General features: G+C 52.3%; 2 protein-coding genes across 5 annotated transcripts in view; one reads left to right on the forward strand and one right to left on the reverse strand.

The window, feature by feature from the left end:
* UNC5A (unc-5 netrin receptor A) overlaps positions 1 to 4,690 on the forward strand; it is a 60,577-nt gene extending 55,887 nt beyond the window's left edge. For all 3 annotated transcript variants that reach the window (XM_047729145.1, XM_047729147.1, XM_047729146.1), the window contains 7 exons: positions 981 to 1,068; positions 1,318 to 1,486; positions 1,646 to 1,879; positions 2,017 to 2,166; positions 2,248 to 2,412; positions 3,092 to 3,270; positions 3,514 to 4,690. In XM_047729145.1, coding sequence (XP_047585101.1) covers positions 981 to 1,068; positions 1,318 to 1,486; positions 1,646 to 1,879; positions 2,017 to 2,166; positions 2,248 to 2,412; positions 3,092 to 3,270; positions 3,514 to 3,679 — 1,151 coding nt within the window. In that variant the 3' untranslated portion in view covers positions 3,680 to 4,690. The remainder of the gene's footprint in view (positions 1 to 980; positions 1,069 to 1,317; positions 1,487 to 1,645; positions 1,880 to 2,016; positions 2,167 to 2,247; positions 2,413 to 3,091; positions 3,271 to 3,513) is intronic.
* Positions 4,657 to 21,568, reverse strand: HK3 (hexokinase 3). Of its 2 annotated transcripts, none has more exons than XM_047729143.1 (20): positions 21,347 to 21,568; positions 20,980 to 21,052; positions 17,798 to 17,919; positions 14,615 to 14,777; positions 14,258 to 14,412; positions 14,052 to 14,171; positions 13,866 to 13,961; positions 12,887 to 12,986; positions 12,621 to 12,804; positions 12,008 to 12,163; positions 11,625 to 11,858; positions 10,966 to 11,261; positions 10,733 to 10,872; positions 10,534 to 10,653; positions 7,787 to 7,882; positions 7,502 to 7,601; positions 5,713 to 5,896; positions 5,466 to 5,621; positions 5,069 to 5,302; positions 4,657 to 4,982 (listed from the first exon to the last, which is right to left on the reverse strand). In XM_047729143.1, the coding sequence occupies exons 1-20, from the start codon at positions 21,443 to 21,445 to the stop codon at positions 4,838 to 4,840; spliced, it is 2,973 nt and encodes a 990-aa protein (XP_047585099.1). In that variant the 5' UTR covers positions 21,446 to 21,568; the 3' UTR covers positions 4,657 to 4,837. The 2 variants fall into 2 exon arrangements, with proteins under 2 accessions (XP_047585099.1, XP_047585098.1); XM_047729142.1 differs by having other exon boundaries at positions 14,615 to 14,792.
* Between the last annotated feature and the right edge of the window lie 811 nt (positions 21,569 to 22,379).

The following is a 22,379-nucleotide window of genomic DNA, read 5'->3' on the forward strand; positions in this document are numbered from 1 at the left end:
GAAGTGATGATACTCCAGCCAGCCCACCTCAGACTTCGCTCTGGAGCTTTGGACTTGGTGGGATAAAGTCATAGAATTCCTTCCTCTTCCCCAGTCACGTGCGTCCGAGGTCCCTCCTGATGTAGGTGCCCCCATCCCAAAAGAGCAGGAAGGTAGAGCAGGACAACTCCTTGCCATCCTCAGAGGAGCTCTGCAGCCCCTGCCCCACTGGCTCTCCCCTGCAACCACTCCTCACTGAGCAGTCCCTTCTGGGGCTGCCGAGTGGGACACTGCACAGAGCTGAATCTGCCAGACAAGAGGACATGAGTGCAGGGACTCCCAAACCAGGGAGGGCTACCAAGGCCAGCAAGGCTGTTAAAGGCCTGCCCTACCTACAGACACCACTAGCAAATGAGGAGCAAAGTCATGGTGCCTGAGAATGGCCATCCCCAAAGATGGCCAGGGCCGATAGGAGGAGGAAAGCTTGAGCAGAGCAGGACGACAGGGCATCCAGGTAGAGATGTGCTCAAGAGAGGGGCTTCAGAATAGCCAAGAATACAACACAGGCTGGGCTGAGGAAGCTGCTGGAAAGGCAGCTGGGGCCAGACGTGAAGGGCTAGACCAGGGAGCTGGACCTTATGCTGGAGGAAGGGAAGGTTTCAAGCAGGAGTGCCCTGGCCCCACCCAGTGTCTTTTGGGTGATAGGTCAGGTAGGTACAGAACATCTAGCAGCTTTTGTTCCAGAGCTTTCTGTGCTCAGGCTAACTAGGCATGCTTTTTTCCACCCGAGTTCCCTTAGCCTCTCTTCGGGTCACTAGGATTCCGTTTCATGCCTGTGTGGGTAGATGGACAGCCTGGCAGTCCCTGTGGCAGCTCTGTCCCCTAGTCCAGGCTGGCACTGGTCATCCTCAAAGGGAGGTGCCTGTAGGGGCTGGGAGAGAGGGGTGTTTGATGTCTTTGCAGCCCTGGCAAACCCCAGGCCTCCTCTTACTTTGTCACAGGGATCAGCCTCCTCATTCCTCCAGATGCCATACCCCGGGGAAAGATCTACGAGATCTACCTCACGCTGCACAAGCCAGAGGATGTGAGGTGTGGGCGCGGGCCCTGTTGCTAGGGCTGGGTGGGTCCTGCCCTCTGCCTTCAGTCACCATGACATCCCCTAGCCATCCACTGTCAGACTTGGTCTAGCCTAGCCCTGGGGAGGGCAGGGAAGAACTGCCCATAAGCTCCACCCAGCCCTGGGGCCTCAACCCTGGGGTGCCAATTGCTCTGCCCCAGCCAACTCCCAGGACAGCCCACTGACACCTTTCCCTCTCCACCCGTATTTTCCCACTTGAGGTTGCCCCTAGCTGGCTGTCAGACCCTGCTGAGTCCCATCGTTAGCTGTGGGCCCCCTGGAGTCCTGCTCACCCGGCCGGTCATCCTCGCCATGGACCACTGTGGGGAGCCCTGCCCAGAGAGCTGGAGCCTGCGCCTCAAAAAGCAGTCCTGTGAGGGCAGTTGGGAGGTGAGCAGGAATGGCCCTGAGCCCACCCACCTGAGCACTGAGGAGTTCAGCGTGGAGCCTGAGCTTCCCACCTGACCCTTGAGCCACCCTCTCCCCAGTCTGGCCGCTCCTCACAGTTGGAGTTGGCCATGAGCTGACCCATCGGGCCCTTGCCCGCAGGATGTGCTGCATCTGGGCGAGGAGGCACCCTCCCACCTCTACTACTGCCAGCTGGAGGCCGGCGCCTGCTATGTCTTCACTGAGCAACTGGGTCGCTTTGCCCTGGTGGGAGAGGCCCTCAGTGTGGCTGCGACCAAGCGCCTCAAGCTGCTTCTGTTTGCCCCCGTGGCCTGCACCTCCCTCGAGTACAACATCCGAGTCTACTGCCTACACGACACCCATGATGCACTCAAGGTACCCCCCCACCCCCACCCTGCCACAGGGAGGCCGCACCACCGCTGGCACTGAGGGCCTCTCCTCCTGGGAGGGGCAGCCGTGGGGAAGGGTGCTCCGGGCCCCAGACTCAGCTGACCACCTGGGGTGTGCTACAGGAGGTGGTACAGCTGGAGAAGCAGCTGGGGGGACAGCTGATCCAGGAGCCTCGAGTCCTGCACTTCAAGGACAGTTACCACAACCTGCGCTTGTCCATCCACGATGTGCCCAGCTCCCTGTGGAAGAGCAAGCTCCTCGTCAGCTACCAGGTGAGGCCGCTCAGGGTGCCTAGAGTGGGCACACCCAAGGCTGGGCACACCTGACTCAGCTTCTCTGCCCGCCCCCCTCAGGAGATCCCCTTTTATCATATCTGGAACGGCACCCAGCAGTACCTGCACTGCACCTTCACCTTGGAGCGCGTCAGCCCCAGCACCAGTGACCTGGCCTGCAAGGTGTGGGTATGGCAGGTGGAAGGCGATGGGCAGAGCTTCAATATCGACTTCAACATCACCAAGGTGGGCAGAAGGGGGCATCAGCACTGCAGAAATGTGCCTCCCCCCGCCAACACACACACACACTGGGCCTATCCTGCCACCAAGCCCACCTCCTCCTAGAAAGTGCTTAGCAGCTTCCCCCAAGTCTCCAGGGAGAGAGGTGCAGATGCAGACAGACAGATGCAGACAGATGCGATCGCAATCTGACTTGGGGGTGGAAATTGAAGAGGATGTGGGAGCAGCAGGAGGGAGAGACAGAGCCTGGGGGCCTTGGGGTTTCCAGGAGGAGGAACTTTGTACAATGCCTTGAAGGATGAGTAAGAGACAGTGAGTGAGGGAAAGGGGGCTTCTGGCTGTGGGAACTGAGTGGGGAGGACGAAGATAGTGAGATGAACACAGTGAGTTCTGAGTAATCAGTAGGGGTGACTTGGGGGGGGGTGATGGGGAGAGTGGAGGGGAATGAGGCTTGATAGCTCCTGTGCTCACTGGCTGTGAGACTTTGGGTAGGTCACCATAGCTCTGAGCCTTGAGACCTTCTAAACTCGAGTGAACAGAGCTCTGGCATACCAGGGGTGCCCAGAAAATAGTACCCATGCTACCCCCATGCTGTGGTGGTTTGGGTGCTCCCCCAGCAGGTGGTGGCAGTGGGCCTGGGCCATGAAAGTTCTAACAGGCACCTCCACCCCTCCCCCACCTCCAGGACACAAGATTTGCTGAGCTGCTGGCTCTGGAGAGTGAAGGGGGGGTCCCAGCCCTAGTGGGCCCCAGTGCCTTCAAGATCCCCTTCCTCATTCGGCAGAAGATCATTACCAGCCTCGATCCGCCCTGTAGCCGGGGTGCTGACTGGCGGACTCTGGCCCAGAAACTCCACCTGGACAGGTGGGTGGGAGATGGGCAGGGAGGGGCTGCAAAGGCCCCCTGCAGTCCTTCCTGGTGGGAGAGGATGGGTGGGGTGGGTAAGAAGCTCAGTGGGGCGGGCTTGCACCCCGACCACCAGCAGCCAGGGTATCCAGTGCACTTGGCCAAGGGGAGGTCCTGCCCTTGGGTGGGCTGAGAGGCAGAAGGGTACAGCCTGGGGTGAGGCAGGGCTGCTGACTGGCTCCTGTCCCCTCCCTTCCACAGCCATCTCAGCTTCTTTGCCTCCAAGCCCAGCCCCACAGCCATGATCCTCAACCTGTGGGAGGCGCGGCACTTCCCCAATGGCAACCTCAGCCAGCTGGCTGCAGCAGTAGCCGGACTGGGCCAGCCAGATGCTGGCCTCTTCACGGTGTCAGAGGCGGAGTGCTGAGGCCAGCCAGGCCTACAACGCCTATACTCTCACCAGCTTTGGCACCTGCCAGGGACGGGCAGAAGCCAGATGGGGCCCTTTCCCCTACTCAGGGGGAGCTGTGTGGACAGGCCCCCTCCTGGCAGACACTGTCCCTTAACACTGGCCCTTCAGACCCTGCCCACACTCCACCCCTCCAAGGCCTGCCTGGCCAGACTGGCACTGCCACCTGCTCTGACCCTGCCCCAGCTTCTGGGGCTCCGGGTGGACAGTGACTAGAGCCCAAGCCAGGCCCCCTGTGTGTGTGTATGTGCGTGTGATGCTACCTCTCCTCCTGCCCCTGGCCAGGAGGCCGCATACACACGGGCATACACGCACACGCTGGGCTCGGGACATGGCCCCCAGAGCTCCTGCCTGAGCTGGACCTTATGCAAACATTTCTGTGCCTGCCAGGTAGGGGCACATCTGAGGGGCCTGGCTCCAAGCCTCTGAGACTGAGGGCCACAGCTGGACAAGGGGCGGCCCCTGGATTCAGGCGTACGACCACCACGCGGGCATGTGCCCATGCATGTCTCGTGTGCTCATCTCACATACTCCCTGCCAACCCACCACACACACACACATCTCATGCTGTACACCCAGAGGCCACTCACGTCTCTCACACCCAGTGTCAGTCCACATCTGCCTCTCACATGCTGCCCTTCTCCCACCCACCCAGGGACACCCAATGGCTCCTCCCTGATCCTCCCCCTGCCCCCAGCCTGGAGGAGCCCTGCCCAACAGGGCATGTGAATATGCAATGGGAGTCCCGGGCTGGACAATGGCAAGTGTGCGTGCCGTGGTGTGCCCATTCCTGGGGCTGGCCGGTTCCCCCATGTGGGGCCTGTTGTGTGAAGCTCGTGCCCTGACTCTGTCTTAAGTGCTTTCGTGCACTTACACTTGGCCTTATGTACACAGCCTTGCCCGGCCGCCGGGGCGCGTAGGGATTTTAGCGGACGTGAATGTAAATAAATTATATATATATATTGCTAACCCGAGTGCTACTTCTCTCTGGGAAAGCCAGAGGTCAAGGCTAGTGGACACGGAAGGGCCACACTTGGGCTCTTTGGGAGTCCTGCATGACTGGGGACAGGTGGGACCTGGGCCCTGGTCCAGCGAGGGTAGTTCCCAGAGACTTCTTCAAACACAGGCCATCTGGGCAAGGCGGCAGGCAACTGCAGTGACCAGGGCTGCACCTTTGCCGGACCCATCTTCTGACTGCAGGAAGGTGACCACACAGCGAGGGGCCAGCTTTCTCACAGTGGCTGCCACCAGGCTGGAAAAGCTGTGGGGAGGGGGACTGAGGTGAGCCCAGGCCAGCCAGATCCCCCCAGGCCATTCCTCCCTGCCCATCCCAGCACCCAGACTCACTGGGGATGCAGCTTGTAGAGGGTCCCATCCACCCCTACGGACACAGTCAGCTCTTCTAGGCCCCGGTTCTCGCGGATCTTCTCCACTACAGCAGCCACACCCGCCCCACAGAGCTGAGCAGCCCGCTGGGACACAGCCTGGCACACCTCCAGGACCATCAGGGCATCATCCGAGGTCAAGGGCAGCCCCAGATCCTCCAGGATGGCTCGGACCTGCCTTAGAGCCAGGCTGTCACTGGAGGACAGGAAGGAATAGAACACAGAGAGCCAGGGTCCTACATTAGCTTTCCCACTTCATGAGTTCTCCGGAATGGACCTCCCACTAACCAGCATTTTACCCAAAGTGGGTAGATAGATTCTCTTGGGAGGTGGAAGGAGGCAATACAGGCCTTAGGCACCTTTCAATCTCAGAGAGAAACTTGGTCTTGAAGATATCCCTGGTCTGAAGGCGCTGGGTCTGCTGGCCCCGGAAGAGAACTCCAAGGCTGGTCAAATGCAAGAGAATGTGGCGGACGATCTCCCCCAGGTACATGCCACTGATCATCTTCTCAAAGCTGCATGAAAGCACAAAGGTCAGGAGACCCTACCTGCTTCCATAACCAGTGCCAGCCACCACCAGCTGCCCCTGCCCAGCCCCACCCATACCTCTGCTTGCCAGGGTTGATGGATGCCTGGTCCACATTTGCATCAAAGCAGGTTCTAAGCAAGTCCAGAGAGCCGTCATCCCCAAAGGCACCCCACTCCATATTGATGCACATATGGCCTGAGTCCCCAGCCACAGCTGCCACATTCCGAAGCTCTTCCATGTAGCAGGCATTGGTGCCAGTTCCTGCAGAGAGGCCAGACAGGGTGGAAGTCATTTACCGACAGATAAGACCCCTCCCTCTGTGCCCTTCCCAAACTGAGATGGCAAAATTTAGGCTCATTTCTGACCTCTCCATTTCCTCACACCAACAACTTATCTTAATGTCCTGGTCTGCCTTTTTTCCTGACACTCCTTCTGCAGACCCTGGCAGCATCAACCCCTGTGGACCTCCTCTGCTTTCCCTACCAGCATCACCATCAGTGTATCTTCCATGCTATGCCAGAGCACCCCTGGGAGATGTGTGAGACCTCCCCCACTATCATCAGTTGAGAGGCCCAAGCTCCCTGGATTAGCTTTCCAGATCTTTAGTCAAACTAGCAGGTTCTGGGGACATAGACAGGAATCAGATATGAGGAGCCCCATGGTGGCCAGGCCATAGGCAATAAGCAGCTAACATGATATTGCCTGTATGTACCCAAATAGAAGTGCAAAGAAGAGCATGATGGGAGCCTTGAGCATAGCTGAGTCTTCCCGCCTAGAGGGTCAGAGAAAGCTACAGAGAGGAAATGGTGTTTGGATTTGACTTTGAAGCCAGGAACACAGAAAGGAAAGGAATTCTAGGTAGAAGGCACATTCTGGGTTAAGATACACCCTTTCTCTCCCCAACACATAGTCAGCTCTAGGCAAGTGGTCTCCTTATCAGCCCCACCTGGATTTCCTCTGACTAGTTTATTCATAAAGCAATCTAGGCATACCTCTCCTGAGCACCTCCCCACTCTGGGCTCTATGTTCAAGAAGTTCCCAGTTTCAAAAGGAGTCTGCCGTATACCTCCTGACCTAGGATTCTGATGCCTAAAGAGCTATGAGAGCCGTCCTCCCCCACCTAGACACTCTTCAAGTCCCACTCATGTTAGGACCACTTCCGTTCTGATCTTAACCTTGTCATCCCATTGTGCAGAGTCAGATTCAGCTCTGACTGCCACATGCTGTCCTGGGCTTGATCCCCACTAAATGGTGGGTTTTGAGAAGATAGGTATTACCCCCATCTTTATGTATAGTCTTCCTGTCCCTTCATCCAGCCTCTATCTGGCCAGAGGAGGAATGTTTAATAAAGACTTAGGATCTTGGACTACCTGAAGGACAGCCTCACAGCTCACTCTCTGTCCTCCACCCCAGCCTCGACCCAGTTCCAAGCACTGAGCGTGTATCATGGGCCAGGAACTGTGCCACACTTTGTTCCCTCTCCTCTCACTCTCACAATTCTTGAGATAGGCATTGCTATTATCTCTGTCTTAGAAGGAAATGGAGGCTTTGGTGATTTGCCCAAGGTCACACAGAAGGAAGTGGCAGAGCTAGTATTTCTACCCAAATCTGTATGACTCCAAAGCTCATATTCATTTAACAGAAAGGCAAACTGAGGCTCAGAAAGCTTAAATGACTATGAATAGTATAGCTAAGCTGAGCAAAGTTCAGACACACGGCCCATATGAGTGTTGCTGGGCCTAGCTGAGTCAGGTGGGAATCACGCCACATCCCCAAGGCCAGAGGAACATCCAACCTGAGGAATCAACAGAAGGCAATGAATTAACATCAGGCAGTAGGAGCACAAAAGAATAGGGCCCTCCTCACCAACGATGAGGCCGACCTCACAACGGGGATCCTCATAGCCACAGGACATCATGGTCCCCACCGTGTCATTGACAATGGCAACCACATTCAGCTCCACTGCCTGCACACAAAAGGATGCTGCTAGTTGCTGGGCAACGTGGTTGTCACGGCAACCAGCGCTGGACCCAGAGGTCTCTACTACAGAGAGCCACCCACTCCACCCCCCCAGGTCAGGAAGCAGGAGACCCTTTGCTCCCTTCAAGTCCTGCCACAGCCTCAAAGCACCCCTGGAGGCAGACTCCTCACCTGTCTTCGCCCGATGGCTTCCCGCAGCAGACACACAACGTCTTGGCCCTCACAGTCGGATGCATTGAAACCCTTTGTCCAGTTTAGGAGGATGCCCTGGGGTGGGACAAAGGTGGGGCCAGAAGGTAAAGACCCCTTGGAATCTCACTCTCCTTCCCCAAAGCCTGAATCTCATCAGAAACATATGCTATCCTCTCTCACCAAGCAGGATTCCATGCCCACTCTGCCACATGGCTGAGGGCCCTACCCTCTGCCCCCTCCTAACTCCCCAGGAGCCTTCCTGTGTAAAGAAACCTATTAATAACCATCCGACCTGTGTCTTCTATTATTAGTGCCAGAATGCTCAGATGGTCTGAGAGTCTGGACATTTTAAGACAGCTGCCCAGAAGGAATGGCCCTTCGTAATTGGGTTAGGAATGAACAGAGCTGATAAAATGAGTGCTATGTACGGGAAGGGGGAGGACAGAGGAGGCTCAGAGGTCCAAATGACAGACTATTCTGCTCTTTTAGAAAGAACTAGCAAGAGTCATTTGAGAGAAAGGAAACTGAGGAATTAGGGACAGAGCAGTGTCAAAAAAAAAAAAAAAGAAAAGAAAAGAAAGAAAGAAATTCACTTGTGTATTCCAGATATGAGTGAAGGACAAAAGGAAAAGCTAGAACCCAGAACACCTAGGCAGGATGGGAGGAGAGAAGACAGATAAGCCTTTATTGTGAGAAACTTGCCTTAAATTATGAACTTATTGATGGGCTTGACAATCTAGGACTATCCTTTTCTAAGTGTGCTTCCTCTGAGAGAGCAGGCAGGGGGAATTATTCTGCTGTTAAAAAATGACAGCTCTGCCCAAAGTAAGAGCGTGCAAAGCAGATATGAAAATCTTTGGGGGGCACCTTGATGGCTCAGTCAGTCGAGTGTCCAACTCTTGATTTTGGCTCAGGTCATGATCTCAGGGTCCTGGGATAGAGCCTTGCATCTGGGTTCCATGCTCAGCACACAGTTTGCTTGAGATTCTCTCCCTGTCCCTCTGGCCCTCTACCCTGCACTCTCTCTAAAATAAATCTTTAAAAAAAAAAAAAAAAAGGACAATCTTTAGGGCAGAAGATTTTAGAGATACCAACTGACTCTTCCTCTAACAACATTTCCTTTTATCCCCTGCCCTATGCGACCACAGCCAGAGTGCTGAATGCTCGTGTGAAACACAGAAACTAGAAGCCAGAGAGTGAGAGGGCAATTAAAAAGGAGGGCTACTGTGGGGGAACCCAGATCATAAGTAGCACTAATACTTCCCTGCTCTCAGATGAAAGACAGACCCCGGTCTGGAGAAGGGGAGCTGGGGCGACCTCAGAGCCAGGTTTTAGAGTTTCCTGAGACAAACATTCTATACCTCTACCTGGGCCATACCCCTATGGGTAGGAAGGAGACAGAAGAGATCTGAGTGATCTGACAGCAGAGGAGGTCTCTGTCCTCCTTCCCCATGGAGGGAAGATGAGTTGTCAAGGGAGGTGTTAAGAATCAAGAGAGGAAGTGTCAGAGTCCTCACAGCTGGGGCCTAGGCATTTCCCGACTTCCCTGAGTGTCTGCGCATACACAGCAAAGGGTACTGTGCAGCTGAAAGGGGCCCCTACCTGGGGAAAGAGGTCCCCAGATTGATTATCATTAAGCCATCCCCCCAAAAGAATATGGGCTCAACACAGAAATTAAGTTCAGTTCTAGATAATGAATAGGACCCTGTTTTCTTCTTGCACACATGATTTTGCATACTGAGTCCCACCTGCTTCTCACATCTTATAAGGAATAAGCAAATGGTGCCAGCATGCTTAGTCTAGAGTGGGGCAGACCAGCAGAGAGAGACTACTGAATGCTTGATTCCAAAGGGCCACTGTGTAAAAGAAAGCCAAGTGCAGAAGCTTGTGTCTGAGAGAGGTCAGACCTGGAGCAGAGCCGAAAACTGCATAAAGGCTGGGTGGAGTAAAGAAGGCAGAGCTTTTCAGGAAGAACATAGTGGATGATTTTAGGGGCAGCAAGCTCCTCCTCACTGAAGGCAGCTTTTTGGCAGAAGTTAGGGGTGTTGAGGAGAAGACTCTTGGGAGCTTGGACCAGAGTACAGGAGGAGCTGTCTCCATGACAGCCCTCTGGTGTGTGCACTGAGAAGTCCAGCATTCTTCTTGAAGGACATGTAGAGGTGTATGCTCAGTTGGTGCTGTGTCTAGATCTGTGTGTGCTGCTCTACCATTCCAGTCAGGCACCCAATACCAAGCCAGGTATGAGAGAGTAAGTTCAGGAAGGGGAGATAGGGCAAAGAAACCAGGCAACCATAAGCCCTTTCACGAAACAGGAACTAATGCTGTTTGCTGCAGGTCTCCTAGATTAGTACACCAGGCCTGTGGAGTAGACAATGTGTTCCTTCATCAGCCCTGATCAGGGCCTACACTGCTCCCAAGTGCCCAGACCTAACCTGGCTCCATTTTCCTGCCCATTGGTGGCCCCCAGGGGTATCCATAATCTTTTCCATCCTGGGCCTCTTTACAGTCCTGGATTCCAGGTGAATTTATCACACCCCCTTCACCTGCACACACCATGTCCAGTGAAACCAAGGCTAGGGGCTGGCTCAGCCCAGCAGTGCTTCTGCCTACCCCTACCCCCAGCCCAGGATACTTGAAGCCCTCTCCCCAGCCTCCTGCCCATTCCATGAAGGGTATGAGTGTGTAAAGCCCTTGGGGATAGTTTCTCCTGGCCCTCCCTCCCTCACCTGGTCGAGGCCAAGCTGCCTGCATGGGAAGGAGAAGGTGAAACCCAGTGGGAGGCTCTGCCCATTCAGGCCCTGCTTCTGCTGGAAGTCCACAATGCAGTCCACGATATGGTCGAAGAGCTGAGGTGCAAGGCAAGTCAGGGGGTGGCCCAGCCTGGGTCCTTCCCCGCCCCTGACATTAGGTCCAAGCTCTGGGTACCTGCTGTCCAGAGCCCTGGGCCACATACTCTGGGATGGAATAGACCTGGCTGGTGATCTTCACACCTCCTGCTGTCACACGCACCAAGAGGACCCGAAAGTTGGTGCCCCCCAGGTCCAGGGCCAGGAAGTCCCCACGTTCTGTGGAACAGAGATCCCCAGTGTCAGGACAAAGCACGTTCTGTGACCTCCATGAACCCATATCCCAGCCCCACACTCATGCCAGATCCTCACCAGTGCCATCAGGTGTGGCCCGTACATAAGTGGGTAGCATGCGGAGGGATGAGGCCTCCCCTCGGAGACCCTTGACCATGGCCTCCCGCATCTGTGCCTGCACCACTGCCAGCTGCTCATGGTTCAACCGGAAAGGTGCCAGGGTCTCTTCCAGCAGGCGCCGGTGAGCAGCCAGGCGGGCAGCCACAGCAGTCACCATTGCCACACCCCGGCCACCCCCATCCACAGAGGGAATGAAGGAGACATCACATTCTGGGGCCAGGAGCATCACGGTCTCCTGCAGGATGCTGAGGAAACTACACAGACACAAAGCAGGCATGCCTGGCTTGACACCTGACCCTGAACTCCAGGGCTTGCTGAAGCCCTGGGCCCCATCACTTCAAATCTCTTCAGTTCTAAGTCCAACTGTACACCAACCTTATGCCCAGTATCTTCAGTGCTCCCAGTGCCCTCAGAGTCCCCCTCCCTTGCATACCCAAAGAGAAGCATCTTTCCTCTCTTCTGACTTCTGGCGTCTCTTAGTCCCCATCTGACCTTACCCTGCTTGGGTGCCACTCATACCCACTGCCTTGCACACATGGAACTAGAGTGCCCTCTGGGTCTTTATGGAAAACACATTCTTGCTACCTGCTCACACAGGAAGTGTGTATTTCCAGTACCTTGGGTGTCGCTCAAACACTCGGCCTCCGGTAGCCACAGCAATCTGAAGCATCTGCAGCTCCCGGCTGTGCCGGAGGCGGGAGAGAACAGCAGCCAGGGCGGCGGCACAGAGCCGGGCAGCCCGAGTCAACACGGTTGCACACACATACTGCACGAGCTTGGCGTCCGAGGCCCCCACACTCAGGCCCAAGTCCTGCAGGATGGCATGCACACGGGCTGCCCCAGCCAAGGGGCTGGAGGGACACAGGGTACTGCTTTGGGACTCAGGTAGCCAAAGCTCCCTGCCCTCCCTCAGCCCCATGGCTACCTGGGAGACAGAGCATCCTCCCCTCTCCCAAGCCAAGAAGCCCCTTGTCTAAGCCCACTGGCTTTTCTTACTTACTCCTCCATCTCAGCCACATGCTCCAGGAGGATGCTGCCGTGGGTCAGCAGGGCGGAGGAGGTGCAGCCATCAAAGAGGACCCCTTGCTGGGCCAGGTGAGCCAATACAAGCCTCACCAGCTCACCCAGGTACAAGCCCCCAATCATCTTCTCAAACCTACAGGTAGGAAGGGTGGCTGGACAGAGCTTTCCTTAAGCCCTTAGCCCACTTGGTCCCACCTCCAAGGGTCCCAAAAGAAGGATCATTTTCTTTGGGATCCCCCAGACTGGAGGTTCCAGAAGCAATGGTTTCCCAGGAGATAGGTGGGTGTTTATCCAGACCCCGCTGCCCCCTCAGGCTTAGATTAGGTTCAGAGGGGCTTCTGGAGGACAGGGAACACTTTGCTACCCCCATCCCCAACACTGGTCAGGAATAAGGGAGGGCTATGGGTTGAAAATTCTGGGTTCTAGAATCTTGAGCCCTTCCTTCTTGGAGCATAGCCAGGGCCCCCTAAAATGCAACCTGGAAACCCTATGAGCAAGCAATAGGGAGGAGCCCAAGGGCCTGAGTTCAGGGACAGCAGTGAAGAAGGGAGCAGAAGAGTGATAGGCCCTAGAACAGAAGGTCAGGCCACCTCTGGGCACCAGGATTCAGGGACTCTTGGTCCAAGGCATGGTCAAAGGTGGTCAGCACTGGTCCCAGGACCCCATCATCACTGAAGGAGCCCCACTCAACGCTGACGCAGACGCGGCCCCGGTCCTCATCCAGCACTGCCACATGCCTTGCCTCCTCCATGTAACATGCATTGGTGCCAGTGTCTGGCAGGGATGAATCCATCAGGACCTGCCCATCAGGTAACTGTACCCCCGCACCCATCATCACAAATGGCCCATGGCTCACCTACAACAAGCCCGACCTCACAGGGCCCAAACCCTGGCTCGAAGCCCATCATGGTGCCCACTGTGTCATTCACCACGGCAACCACGTCGATGCTGTAGGCCTGGACAATGGAGAGGGCAGAGGTCATGGCTGACTTAAGTGGGTAATGCAGGGAACCTGAGGGATGGGCAAGGCTAGGGTCTTGGCTTTGATGGAGGGGCCCTGGCCTTAATAGAGGTGCTCAGAGTCCATGAAACTCAATGTGTTTCATGCCCACACATATACTCTAGGTCCTCCCACCCTATAGAGAATTTTCCTCCCATCCCACACTCCCCCTTGTCTCTTCCACCCTCTACTCAGGCCCTGGGGCTCTCAAAGGCTCCCGACCTCAGTCATCACCTCCAGAACACCAGTGCTCCCCACAGGACCAAGATGATTGTGAGCAAGCACGGCACCTTGAAGACTGCACTATAGGTACCTGACTCTCTAAGCCCCTCCTAGCCCTGAATTCCATCCACTAGCATCACAGTTAGTCCAGATGGATCCAGATCCACCTTTCTTTGGTATCCAAATGTTTGCACATACCTTTCTCTGAAAAACAGACCTTCCACCCCAACCCCAACTTATGCATCTGGCAAACTCCTCAAAGCCCCTGCCCAAGACCTGGTGTGCCCTTCCCATGCTACCAGAGTCACTGAACTACCTCCTTGACAGGGACAATCCTTTGTTGGAATGCTTTCCCTCTAGCCTGTGAGGTCCTTGAATACAGGATCAAGTAATTTCATCTTTGTTTTGCCCTATGGTCCTGAAAATTTATTTGTCCTTTCTTAGCCTTTAGTCTCTTTACGTATGAGGTGGGAATGGTAGCAACAATTACCCCAGGGTTAGACTGGATAAAGGATATAAATAGAAAAGGAAGGCAGGCCCTCCCAGAAGCACAGGCACAGTCTGTGTGTGCTGGGCACACAGGCAGCCTTCCCAATGCCCCTGCCCTACTCACCCCCTGCCTCTTGATGGCATCTCGCAGCAACTGGACCACATCATGGCCTTCCACACCGCTGCACCTAAAACCTTTGGTCCAGGAAATAAGGGTGCTCTGGGGGCAGAAAACCTGGATCACTCCTCCAATAGCCTTCATGGGGCTGCAAACCCTCTACCCACTGTCCCCATGCCCACTCTGCCTCACCCTGTCCAGGCCAGTCTGGTGACAAGGGAAGGAGAAGCTGAACCCAAGCTGCAGACCCTTTTTGTCCATGGGGATTGCATCCAGGAACTCAGACAGACAGCGGGCAGCAAAGTCAAAGAGCTATGGGACAAGTTAGGGTCTCAGCTCTGTCCACCAGAGCCCCAGTCACCCAGCCAGTTCCCAGAGCCTAGGCAGTGGGCTCTTACCTGCTGACCAGGACCCAGCATCACCTCTGGAGGGATCACAAACTCCTGACTCCGGGGCTCCATCCTATGCCCCTCATTGCCCACCAGGGTCACCCACAGAACACGCAGTGAGGCCCCTGTGGCCCCCAGCTCCAGCACCACAAAATCTCCTTGCTCTGGGATAAACAGGACACAGAAAGGCATGCAGCTGGCAAGACTAAGACCTCTGCCTCCCAGAAACATCCTCAAGGACTGCAAAGTCTCATTAAGGGAGCTTAGAGTTGGGATTCTTAATGGGGAAAGGGATAAGGAACTCCCTCCCCCAGATCAGAATTCTCTCCCTAGGCCTGGAAACCAATTTTGGTCTATGCCACCCACCAGTGCCATGTGGGGTGGACCCCACATATGTGGGCAGCATCCGGACAGAAGAGGCAGGGCTGGCCTGCCCCCCCAGTGCGTGCTCCATAGAGCACAGGAGGCTGGCTTGGATCTGCCGTAGCTGTGTCTCCGTCACCTTGAATTGCTGTAGACATGCCAGCACCTGGGGAGAAACAGGCTAAATCTGGTCAGGAGCCCCATTGCCTAGCCAAGTTCTCTGACTCCAACCAGGACTGCCCTGCCAAGCTTGCTCCTCCCTTTACTAGTCCAGACCAGCACCTTCCTTAGCTTTCCCAGAGCTGACAAGAGCCCTGCCTAAGCCCTGAGCCTTGCTGGTCTCTCCAACACCTGCCCAGCCCCACTTCTCACCTCTTCATGCACCTAGGTTCTTTTGCTGCCTACACATCATACTCAGTTCCTGCATTCTCAGAAGGCTCCTTTCTGGAGGGGAGACCCACCTACCTTTTCCTCCCGCTCCATTCTCTGGTGATTCCTTCTCAACATAGGGATGTTCCCTACCCCTTCCATTTCTTAGAATTCAGGGTTTAGTGGGGCCATTCCTGTCATACCATTAATTCACTCTGGCTCCCCAGTATCCAGAGGTAAGCTGCTCAGTGAGTTGTCGTTCACCAAATGAGCAAAGAAACGAACAAATGTGGGATGAATTTCAAGTACACGTGCTTCGCTCTCCCAATCCACTTGAATCTGGAGCCTAAGTAAGCTCAGCTTGGGAGAACCTGGAGGCCACACTGTGGAGGACAGTCCTCCCATCCGTCAGCCATCCTTCCCACAGGCATTGATTGAGTACCTATTAGGGGCCCAACACTATTCTAAGCACTACAAGTTGCATAACCTGGTGAGTTCTGTTCTTATTAAGCTCAGATTCCAGCATAGAGGCAGAAAATAAGGAAATAAACATGAAATATGATTCTGGTAGTAACAGTTGCATTTTTTTTTTTTTAAGGGAGCAACAGAAGTTTGAGAGTGACCAGGGGAGGAAAAGGTGTTTTTGGATATTGGTCGGGAAAGTTCTCTCTGAGGAAGTGAACTAAATGAAGGAAGGGGACAAGCCATTTGAAGATCTGGGGAGGAGGATAAAGGGATTTTCTTCAGAGTGAAGGGATGGATTTGGGGGAAAGTTGGGCCAGGGGTGAATCAGAGCGATGGGAGGGGGTAGATAGGCAGAAAGCAGAAGATGGGATACCCAAGGTTCCTCTCCACCAGTAACCCACTGTGGGGGAGCTAAGAGGAGCTCCAGTACTCCACCTCTATGTGAAAGCTCCCCTAGATAACCTTCTGGCCTGTCCTTCAAAGAGATGCCAGCAGCCTCCCTGGGTTCCCTGGAGTCCCGAACTGAAGTTCTATTTCCTGGGCTTAGTTTTTCCCAGATCCTCACTCCCTGTCCCACAGAAATTCCATTCCTACAACTCACTGCCCCACACTGGACCTGTCTGTAAAGTAACCACACAGGCATCTGAATAAGGAGGCAGAGGAGCCAGGGAGGAGAGGCTGTTCAGTGAGGGAGATGGGCGTGACTCAGTTCCACCTCTGCTTTAGAAAGAGAATGGAAAACAGATTCCTAAGGGGGCAAATGATCCTAACTGGAGTGCCAGATGTTCAGTTTGATGTTTACATTATAGGAGATGCTTCTAGCAGCCATGCACACTAGGAAGGGTTATTCCTATGTTATGTTACAAATGAGAAAACTGAGGCTTAGAGAGGAACAGTCATCTGCATAATCCAAGCAGCTTTTAAGGGACAGAGTGAGATTTGAACCCAGATCTGACTGCAGTGTTTCCACACAAATGTGAAGCCTTATAAAAACTAGCAATTTCAGGGATGCCTGGATGGCTCAGTTGGTTAAGCTACTGCCTTCAGCTCAGCTCATGATCCCAGGGTCCTGGGATCAAGTCCTGTGTTGGGCTCCTTGCTCAGCAGGGAGCCTGCTTCTCCCTCTGCCTGCTGCTCCCCCTGCTTGTGCGCTCGCTTTCTCTCTGACAAATAAAAAAATAAATACAATCTTTAAATTAAAAAAAAAAAAACAACTAGCAATTTCACCTGAAAAGAACCCAAAGCTGATGAAGGTTGCAGTGAAGAAACCCCATAGGATGAGAAAATTACATCTGAGTCCTTGCCCTGCCACTTTCCTGGCTGTGTGGCCCTGGAATAAGGCTGAGAAAATAATAATACTCAGAAGGCCTCTGTGTTCCCAATGCCAGGGACCATGTCATTTCTCACTTCTGTGGCCCAGCCATGAGTTGAATACAAGGAAATGTTTACAGCAGGGTCTGGGGCAGAGACCGGACAAAGGTGAAGTGGGAGCATGAAATGCAGTGAGGGGTGATGCCCCCCAGTTTGGGCAATAAGCCACGTCCAGCAGATGTCAGAACAAGCTGGAAAACTAAAGAAACTGCAGGGAAAAATTCAAGAATCCTTTCATGGCTGCCTCCTCTATACAGGTCCTTTATTTCCATTAGTTCACTTAATCCTCCAGGGGGTGGAAGGATTAGACTTTATTTTCTTCATTTTTACTGATGAGGAAACAGACTAGGAGATATGAAATGACTTACACAAGTGTTTCCTGTTTGATGGTGTGACATGCAAGGGTTTCTAAATCTTGGTCAAGATGACAGAAAAGAGAAACTCAATCTGAACTAACCCAAGGCATAGGGCTATGCTGAAGAATAACCTCCAAGTTGAGTTCAGCTTTGAAATCATCTCTGTGTGCCTGATTGCAGTGGCTATGTTGAAGGGAGGGAGATATGCAGGAGACTAGAGAAATAGGGGAAGGAAGTGTCTTAAGAATATAGTCTTCTACCAGAAAATCCCAAAAGGGTCCTTGCTAGACTATGTCAACCCATTCAGGGCAGGGGCAGCATCCGTGCAACAAAGTGGCAAAAGTAATACCTTTGCAACTGAAATACCTCAGCTTAACCTCTTGTCATGAGTTAAAACTCAAATCAGTTCACCTCTCTAAGCCCCCTCTTTCTCAGCTGTAAAATGAGAAGATAATCCCCACCTTGCTGTTGTGTGAAGTCACAAAGGAGACAGTTACTAGATCAGATCTGAAAGGTTTGATAAACTAAAAAGGGCTGCATGGCTGGGAACTCAGGGCCCCATGGGCTGATCCTGCTCTTGATAGCCTTAAATAGGCACGAATCAGAAACCCAGTGCTGAACTTACCAGCTCAGAGCTGTCTGAGGGGCAGGGCAAGCCTTCCTGGGAGCAGCCAGGAGCTCCTTCCCTTTGCCGCAACCCTACTGGCCCAATGGAGTCCATGTGGTTCCACAATGGAGGGTGGCCACCTATAGGAGGAAAGGGACAGCCCAGGTGAACCACATAGTCTACAGGCCCTCAGAGGCTGTGGCCCTTAACTTTTGTCCTTGAGAAGAGGACCGGGAAGAAAGCTGTAGGCAGAGCTCAGAACCTCTGACCATCAATGATCCTTTAGTAATCAACCAGAAGGCCCCCATTTTCCAGAAGCACATGTATTAACAGAGCACTGGGAAGGCTGGTTCCTAATCCCAATGCCATTTATTCATTCTGTCATTCATTTACATTTACCAGTTCCTGATGCCTACTGTCCCAGATGCTGGAGTATAAAGCAGATGTAAGCTTGTCCTGAGAGATCTTACAGCCTTACCAACGATCACAGTACCCTTGACATAGGCAGTAACAGCGATGGACCTGCTACCGTGCTTGGGAGTTCGGGGATGTTCTAGAGGTTTGGAACAAAGAGTGTGAGGTAACAAGGAGCCAAAGACTTGCTGAAGAAGCAGGCAGGCTGGACTATGGATGGCCTTTATGCCAAGCTATGTTGTACAAATTTCATTCTCAAGGGAGAAGTGGACAGGGATGGATCTGTACTTCAGAAAGGGATTCCACTAGTGGCATAACTTTAGGCAGGTCATTTATGACTTCCTTGAATTTTAGTTTTTTCATCTGGGAGGAAATAACTACTTTTACAAGGTTGTTATAATAATTAAATAAGACTTGAAAAATGCTTTGGGAAATTTAATGTGCAACACAAACATCAGCTCATGGGTGGGTTTTGGAAGGTACAGTGATGCAGAATGGAAAGAGCCCTATGCTCAGAGTTAAGGACCCAACTCTCCACAGAAGACCTAGCACCAGGTCTCTAAATGGGAGGCCCAATTTTCTTAATCTGCCAAATGGGGATCAATATATGTCAAAGAGCTTTGTGGGGCAAATGAAATAATGAAAGCAAAAGGACCTTGTGCAGAATGTACCTTCAGATTTATTTACTTGAATCTGAATTGAGCCTCAATTTCCTCCTCTATAACAGAACAAAAATTCAGTTCTTGTGAAGATTAAAGGAGTTAATGGTTTGCATACTGTAAAGAACTGTAGAAATGTCTGGTATTTTGTTAATTCAAGCTAGAGGTGGTACTGCTATTCCAAGAAGTTCCCAAGGGAGCCTTCAGTGATTTAGGTGTCTTTCAGGAGTAAAGGAAAAGGGAAATGCAGTGAAGGCCCCAAGATTGGGAGAAGGGATTTGTCCACTGAATCAGTCTACCTCTCTTCCTGTAGCAACAAGACTCCAGGGAAGAATACCTTCCCATCCCTGCAAACCTTGACCTCCCTCCATTCCCAACATGCCCATGAATTTGCCCTCCTCATGGTCAAATTGAGCTGATTGTCCCGTCCCAGTCTTTATCTCAGTCCCCACCTCCTACTGTCCTCTGTCAGGCATGCAAAGCCATGAGGAATCTCTTCACTGCAAAATTCTCATCTCTTGGCTTTCAACAACTAGTCTTTCCTGGGCCTTCTTCCTGAGTCCCTCATAATCTTCATTATTTTTTCTCTCCACTCCCCCTTAACAATGTCCCACCCCACCCGTTTCTGGTCATAGCCCTCTTCTCCACAGCCCTTTGTATCATCTTTAGGTTTTGATTAAAACCTCTGTTTCAGGTCTCCCAAATCCCTGTCCTGAGCCAAATCCCAAATTCTGATGGGTCTGTTAGACATCCTTCACCAGATGCTGGAGAAGCTTCTCAAACTCTATAGTCAAAGACATATTCATTTTCTCCTTCACTTTTTCCCCATACTTTTCCTGTCCTCCATCTTGGCTGGAGGCATCAAGGTTGCTCACTCACACAGCTATTCGGGTGCCTGTCTACATCCCTGACTCTCATCTCTCCTCTATGCAATCAGGTCTGAGGCTGAAAGAGCTAAGAACAGAAAGTGCTCTCCCACAGATCCCCTCTTCCTGGTTCCCACTGCCACCGCCCTAGACCTTCTTCCCATCTGATTATTCCAACAACCTCCTAACTGATACTGTCCATCTCCCTGCCCCACCAACTCCCAACACATCACCAGAATAACTGCACAAAAATAGGTATTTCTATTTTTCTATTTTCCCCAGCTCTATCTCCCCTAAGATAGGAGGTAAACCTTCACATTGTGGTATTTCCCGCTGCAGGGAAAAAAAAAAAAAAGTCTGAAACTCTTTAGCATAGCTTTGCAGGCCCCAAGTTTCCTCTCTTGCTACTCTCCCTTACACTCCAGCCACACTGACTACAAGTTCGCCCTGTCTCTTGCTGTCCAGCCTTCATTCACAGTTTTCCTGGAGTCTGGAACCACTGGTCTGAGTCATCTGCATCTTCATCCCAGCACAGGGTTTGACATAGGTATGTGCTAATACAGCTTTGAAAAAATTGGGGGTGGGGGGTGGGGGAGTGGGGTTCTTATTCAGAGAACTAAGAAATCAGTTTCTAGCAAATGTCTTCAAAATCCCATATACCTAATTTCCAAATCTGTCAAATAGGAATGTTAACTTCCCGAATGTTACAGGTTTGTTTCAAGGATAAAACAGGGTAACTGAGGTAATTATAATCTTAGGAAAGGGCTAGCCACTACACACAGAGTAAGCTTTCACTCTCCTTTTGAGGCCCAGCTCACTCAATCATTCTTTCATTCATTTTCTCTTATTCATTCACTCTTCTATTGGACATTATCTGGTACTTCTACATGCCAGAGACTGTGAAGCTTCCTCCAAGAAACCTCAGTATTGACACTCCCAGTAAATGTACTCATATCTGCCTCTTCCAGCTGAGCCCAGTGGGGAGGGACATGTCTCCCACATCACTAGATTCTCAGAACTCAGCTGGGATCTGCTCATGTTTGAGTAACAGTTGGCCTCTTAGCTTAACTCAGCTGAATCAGATACATGAGGTGAGTCTTCCTTCTGAGAAGGATCCCAGGGACCCCTGCCAAGGATGAGAGCTATCACTGAGGACTAGCTGGCTTAGTTGTTCCAGCCTCTACTCTGCTAGCATGGGCAAAGCTGGAGAGATGGTGAGGGGATGGGCCTGAAGTAAGTAGGAATTAGAAGGGGGTCTTACCCGGGAGAAGCAGCAGTTGTTCACTTTCTTCAGGCTTGAGCTCTTCTCTCGCAATGTTAGGCATCCCACTGACCTGGTTTGCACCCAAAAATGAAACTCACGGGTCACCTGAGTTATAATGTCCCACGCTCTTTCTTGGCCACCACTATCTAGACCTCAGTTAATTCAGGAAGATGCACTTCCTTCTGAGTCTGCCCTAAGAGAAGCCCAGGGCAGGCAGGGCTATGGTGCAAACTTAAGCAAGATTAACTGTACAAAGCTGGACCCCTGAACTAGGTCAAGGACCCTGGGACATCCCCTCTGTAATACTGGGAGCCCCACCCACTTTACAAACACTCAGAGTCTGAGTTTCAAGATGGTGGCTCACCTGGAAAGATGGGAAGAGGCTAGCATGAGAAATATATAGTACAATAAACAATCTTCCAAAATGTTGAAGTACTAACGAGCAAGAGGCAATGTGGAACATAAGAGGAAGAGACTAACTCTGCCCTAGAGTGGGCAGGGCAAGTTGAGGAAGCTGAGCCGTGAAGAAAGACTAGCAGTATGCTGGCAGAGATAATCCTTCAGAGAGAGAAGAGCCTGTGCAAAATCATGGAGCACAAGGCACCTTCATGGTATGAGGTTCAGCTCCAAAGACCTAAATAAAGATACATGTAGGTGAGGATATATGATGGGAGAGGTAGCAGCCAGACTGTGGAGTGTAGCCCTCAGAGGGTAGGCCAGGGAAAGGTAGAGGGGGTGTAGGTTCATACCCTGGGTCTTCTCTACCAGAAGGGGAAGGGTAATCTCAGGCTACAGTAGAGTTGTTTGCCCCCACAAAGCCGATTTTCCCCCAAACAGTCTTCTTGAATGCATAGAACCTTGGGGCATCACTATGACCACTGCTATGATCTGAGTATTTATATCCCCCTCCCCACCACCAAAAAAAATTTTGTTGAAATCTAATGCCCAAAGTGAAGACATTAGTAGATTGGGCCTTTGAAAAGTGATTAGGTCATAAGGGCAGAGCCTTAACAAATGGAGTCAGCGTCCTCATAAAAGAAGCCCCAGAGAGCATCTTTGCCCCTTCTGCAGCATGAGAGGACACAAGAAGTTGGCAGTCTGCAACCTGGAAAAGGGCCCTCACTCAACCATGCTGGCACCTTGATTTGAGTCTTCCAGCATCCAAACTGTGAGAAATTTCCTTTGTTTATAAACTATTCAATCTGTGGTATTTTGTTATAGAAGTCTGTAGAGATTAAGATACCCACCATGATAGGAGATGACATACTGTTTTAATTTTCATTTCTGGGAAATTGGTGAGCAGGTATTTTAAAATTTGGGTTACCTCATTAGCAGTTAACCCTACCATTATCTACAGACAGAACATGGCCTCCATATGACACCATGATGGAGACCAG

Source organism: Lutra lutra, chromosome 5 (assembly GCF_902655055.1).
Source record: "Lutra lutra chromosome 5, mLutLut1.2, whole genome shotgun sequence".
NCBI classification, from domain to species: domain Eukaryota; kingdom Metazoa; phylum Chordata; class Mammalia; order Carnivora; family Mustelidae; genus Lutra; species Lutra lutra.

Bases quoted from the DNA above. Each gene is read 5' to 3' on its own strand.
- HK3 (XM_047729142.1), bottom strand. From the start codon at position 21,445: ATGTTCCACATTGCCTCTTGCTCGTTAGTACTTCAACATTTTGGAAGA. The intron at 11,262-11,624 runs GTACTGGAAATA...GTGTCTGTGTAG, and splicing joins GTGTTTGAGCGACACCCAAG to TTTCCTCAGCATCCTGCAGG. The intron at 10,873-10,965 runs GTGAGGATCTGG...TCTGTTCCACAG, and splicing joins GGCCACACCTGATGGCACTG to AACGTGGGGACTTCCTGGCC.